The 5,436-nt window shown below is 36.8% G+C and overlaps 1 protein-coding gene across 1 annotated transcript; it reads left to right on the top strand.

The window, feature by feature from the left end:
• The first annotated feature begins 3,555 nt into the window (after window positions 1–3,555).
• GK2 (glycerol kinase 2) lies at window positions 3,556–5,217 on the top strand. Its single transcript, XM_037138543.2, has one exon. The coding sequence runs from the start codon at window positions 3,556–3,558 to the stop codon at window positions 5,215–5,217; it is 1,662 nt and encodes a 553-aa protein (XP_036994438.2).
• Window positions 5,218–5,436: the final 219 nt, after the last annotated feature.

Here is a 5,436-nt window from a genome sequence, read left to right as displayed (position 1 = left end):
AAATGAATAACCAATAGCTCATTCAGCAATCAAGATTAAAATTATCTTGACTTTATTATAATTAATAAAGCGAGGATCACATATAATGGTGTTCATTAACTCATTCAACAAATATTTCTTGAGTTTCTGCTTCAGGCCAGACACTGTTCTAAGTGCCAAAGACAAAAAATTCAATAAAACAGCCAAGATACCTGCCCTCATCAAATTTATAATTAGTGGGTTTGACAGGGGAAAAACAATAATTAAGTGAATGGCTCTCTAAAACATGATGTGCAAAGAAAGATATGTTAATTTAGACAAGTAAATTTAGTTGTCGTAACAGGGCAGGAAGCTTTATGCAACACAATTGCCCAATAAAGCCCATATATGCCAACCTCTTAAAACATATTTGTCAAATTACTGAATAAATGAATATTTTAAAATTTACAGTGGGAACATCATTTAAACAATTGTGTATTAAAAAAGAGCAGCACTCTAAAAGAGTAGCCTTAACGGTACACAAATAATAATAATAGAAAGTCCATTGGTTTAACAACTCTAATTTTAACAATCCTATATCAAAAGACTTTTTGAAGAAATATTTGATGGGGGAAGAACGATTCTGAATAATGTGTCCACCATTAAAGCATTTGTGTTTGTATGGAATATAATGCAAATAAAATAACAATTTCCTTTTAAAGTTGAATGTCTTCACAAATAAGATAGTGCCAATGATTATTACAGAGGTACTTCAGTTAGAATTTAGGAAAGCTATTATAGACTAACAAGCAGAAGTTTTTGCATTTTAATTTTTTTGAAATGAAAAAATACAAGATTTAGTTTAAGTTTCTTAGTTTAAAAAGAAGGCTTTGTTACTCAGCTTTGGTTAAAGCCATCATTTAATCTGTAATTATCTAAGAAAGTTAAATCAACTGATTTGTAGCCACTAAATCAGGTCAACTTTTTTTAACTAAATGGAGACACTATATAGTTATTCAGTGCCTATGATTTATTAACAGTGTAACTAAATGTAAACTAATACTTAGAACTGATAATTTCGTGTTACTTGAATTAATGAAAAATTATTTCAAATATTTTTAAGTTAAAAAAAGAATGGAATTGGGAATATTTGTATATATATAGTGGTATGGCAAGGGATAGGAGGTGTAAAGATGAAATTTTGGGTAAAATCATTTTATTGTGTAGATTAATATATACATATAATGTTCACTACTGCCAAATACTTGGAAAGAAAAAAATAACATTTAAAAACTTAAATACAATCTGTTCCATGCAAATTCAAACATAATATGGTAAACTGACATACTGATAGTTATTGTCTCAATTTTTGCTGAATTTCTGATAGAATTTTTAAAACTAAACAAAGAAATTATCAGGAAAATCTATACCATCTACCACTGATCTTATGCAAATTAATTGTTAATTTGCATGAAAATTAATTGTTAATTTTGCTTTTCTGACTTCATAAAATTCCTCAGATGGTTTTTACCTAAACTGAAAACATGACCAAGTTAAAGTAGTAAAGTAACAATACTATTAATTTTTATGCTATTTTCTAAATTGTTCTGTTAGTTTCACTAAGAATACATGAGCTACATCCTTGAGCCAACTCAAAAATATAATCTATGGTATCATGTAGGAAATCACCATTCACTGAAATTTTAAGGGGACTTCTACTCTGGCAATATTAGATTTATCTTCACTTACTATCTGAAACAAAAAAAATGAACAAAATATATAAAACAGTTTACATAATTAAAAAAAAATACCAGCACTTGACAAGATACTGGATACCAGGGAATGAAGGGCAGTGATCCCTAAGAGGCAAGAAACAACTGGTATGAATACTCTGACTTTGAAGCTTATTGCCTTGAGAGAGCTGCGAGTCCGTAGCACTGGGAGGGAAGTTTGTGGAAACCCTGAGGTAACCAGATGGAGCTGAGCACCCAGAGTGATGAAGACAGTCAGAATGTGCAGGACAGGGTGCTGAAAAGAGTTGTACAGGAAGGGGGCTCTGGAAGATCTTCAGAAGGCACCCCATGACTATTTAGTTGAGTACTGATCAGTGCAGCTGTGCGGGGAAACTACAGTGCAGCTGGGGAAAAATACATGTAACCAGATTGAAGATAACAATATCCAGCGTTAACTCAGGATTGGGAACAAGCACTATTCCCACCAGCCATGAAAAGCTCATTTTTCATGGGCCTTGGGTAGAATACATTGAGGATCTTAATCCAGTAAAAGGGAATAATAATTAAACCTGAGCTGAGCACTGTCCTGTTCTAAACAATTCTTAAGTACAAGATCCCAAAGAATCAAACTGTTTTCCAAGTTACTTAATTTATAGAGATACAAAAATATCCAATAACCCAACCAGGTAAAATTCACAATGTTTGGCATCGAATCAAAAATTATCAGGCAAGCAAAAAAAGCAGAGAAATATAAGCTATAATAAAGAGATAAATTACCAATCAAAACTGAACTATAACTAACACAAATGTTACAATTAGCAGAAAGTAAAATTAAAGGCATTCTAACTATAGTCCATGTGTTCAATAAATTAAGTAAATATTTTTTAAAACTTCCAATTGAACTTCTTGGGAAGAAACTACAATGTGTGAGAAGCAAATTAGCAAGTTAGACACTGGAAAATAAAAAATTAGTAAACTTGAAGGCATAGCAATGGAAACGATCTAAAATGAACCATAGGAAGAAAAGATAATTAGAACATCAGTAACCTGTAGGAGAATTCCAACATGTGTCACTGGATTCCCTAAGGCAGAAAAGAAGATAAAATATATTCATAGAAATAATGGCCAGAAGTTTTCCAAAGCTGATGAAATTTACAAATCCAAGCAGTTTCATGAGCTCCAAGCACAGAAAGTAGGAAATTACATGAAGAAACATCCTTGTAAAGCTAACCAAAACTATTCACAAAGAGAAGAAAACTTGAAGGCAGCGAAAGAAAACAGATATGTTAAACAAAAGGATGACAGTGATGCTCACACCTAAAACCACACATGAGAGGACCGAGGAGCAATAGTTTTCAGGGCCCTAAAATGTAAATAAATAAATAAATAAATAATTCATTAGAATTCCATATCAGAGAAAATATCTTTAAATATAAAGGGAAATGCTTCTCATTCAAAGTGGGAAGAAGTCATGTCCAGGTGGCCCTCACTACAAGGAATATTGAGGGAAATCCTACAAGCTAGAATGAAAAGGGAAACAGAAACACGGATCCACATGTAAAATGAAGAGCACTGGTAACAGTAATTATGTGGCTAGAAAAAAATGATTGTTCCAAAAAACCCTCAACCTTTTTAAAAAGATAATTGAACAGTTGGGGGGCCGGGGGCAGGGTAAAGAGAGGTAGCACCAGTTACAGGGCAAAGACTGTCTCGAGCTGCTTAAGGATGAGCTCAGGTAGCCACTGCGCCTGCGCTGGCCTTAGGCTCACGACGCACTACGTGCGCCCCCCCCCGCCACACACACACAATGCTTCCATCACCGTGGAAACCAAGCCCCAGCGGCTGAGCCTACCGGACTGGCTTCATGGAGGCCCCAAAGAAGTCAGCTGTGGAACCGTTGGTGGGGGCAGTGGTCCAGGGGACTAACTCCTCTCGCTTTCTGGTTTTCAACGCAAAAACAGCGAAGCCACTTGCTCACCATCAAGTGGAATTAACACAAGAGTTTCCAAAAGAAGGATGGGTGGAACAAGACCCTAAGGAAATTATCCAGTGTTCCTATGAGTGTATAGAGAGAACGTGTGAGAAACTTAACGAAATGAACATTGATCTCTCCAACATAAAAGCAATAGGTGTCTGCAATCAGAGGGAAACCACCATAATCTGGGACAAGTTAACTGGAGAGCCGCTCTACAATGCTGTGGCGTGGCTCGATCTGAGAGCCCAGTCTACCGTTGACAAACTTAGTAAACAAATTCCAGGAAATAACAACTTTGTAAAGTCCAAGACAGGCCTTCCACTTAGCACTTACTTCAGCGCAGTGAAACTTCGTTGGCTTCTTGACAATGTGCAAGAAGTTCAAAAGGCTGTGGAAGAAGGTAGAGGACTTTTTGGTACTATCGATTCATGGCTTATCTGGAATTTGACAGGAGGAGTTAATGGAGGTGTCCATTGTACAGATGTAACAAATGCAAGTAGGACAATGCTTTTCAACATTCATTGTTTGGAATGGGATAAAGGGCTCTGTGAATTTTTTGAAATTCCAATGAACATTCTTCCAAAGGTCTGCAGTTCTTCTGAGATCTATGGCAAAATGAAAGTCGGGACCTTAGAAGGTATACCAATATCTGGTTGTTTGGGGGACCAGTCTGCTGCATTAGTCGGACAAATGTGCTTCCAGGAAGGACAAGCCAAAAACACCTATGGAACAGGTTGTTTCTTACTATGTAATACTGGTCGTAAGTGTGTATTTTCAGATCATGGTCTTCTGACCACAGTGGCTTACAAATTAGGCAGAAATAAACCCGTGTGCTATGCACTGGAAGGGTCTGTTGCTATAGCCGGTGCTGTTATTCGCTGGCTAAGAGATAATCTTGGAATTATAGAAACCTCAGAAGAAATTGAAAGACTTGCTAAAGAAGCAGGTACTTCTTACGGCTGCTATTTCATCCCAGCCTTTTCAGGGTTATATGCACCTTACTGGGATCCCAGTGCACGAGGGATCATCTGTGGGCTCACTCAGTTCACCAATAAAAGTCATATTGCTTTTGCTGCATTGGAAGCTGTTTGTTTTCAAACCCGAGAGATTTTAGAGGCTATGAACCGTGACTGTGGAATTCCACTCAGTCATTTGCAGGTAGATGGAAAAATGACCAAAAACAAAATTCTTATGCAGCTACAGGCAGATATTCTGCGTATCCCAGTCATAAAGGCCACTATGCCTGAAACGACTGCCCTGGGAGTCGCCATGGCAGCAGGAGCTGCAGAAGGGGTGGATGTTTGGAGTCTTAAACCGGAAGATTTGTCAGCTGTTGTGATGGAACGGATTGAGCCACGGGTCAAAGCCACAGAAAGTGAAAATCGTTATTCTACATGGAAGAAAGCTACGATGAAGTCAATGGGCTGGGTTACAACTGAGTCTGTTGAAAGGGATGATTCTTCTTCCTTCTCTAGTCTGCCCTTGGGGTTTTTTATAGTGAGTAGCATGATAATATTAATTGGAGCAAGATACATCTCAGGAATACTGTAATAATATCAAGCACGAGCTTTTACATAACGAAAGAACTCTGACTTTTAATGCCATGACAACATCATAGACTCTGCATTTGTTTGTAAACCACTTGCTGCGTGACTTCAAAGAACCCTACAAGTAAATTTGGGGCTTGAACTAAATAAATTACAGCAAAATCACTAAAGAAACATTTGGTGTGTTTTTTAACATTGAGAGTTAAGATAGGGTCAGCTACTT

Source organism: Artibeus jamaicensis, unplaced genomic scaffold (assembly GCF_021234435.1).
Source record: "Artibeus jamaicensis isolate MK-2021 breed Jamaican fruit bat unplaced genomic scaffold, CSHL_Jam_final scaffold_1031, whole genome shotgun sequence".
NCBI classification, from domain to species: domain Eukaryota; kingdom Metazoa; phylum Chordata; class Mammalia; order Chiroptera; family Phyllostomidae; genus Artibeus; species Artibeus jamaicensis.
This window is presented reverse-complemented; position numbering and strand designations above follow the sequence as displayed.

What these genes read in the sequence shown, in the direction of transcription:
- GK2 (XM_037138543.2), top strand. Translation starts at nt 3,556, where the DNA reads ATGGAGGCCCCAAAGAAGTCAGCTGTGGAACCGTTGGTGGGGGCAGTG.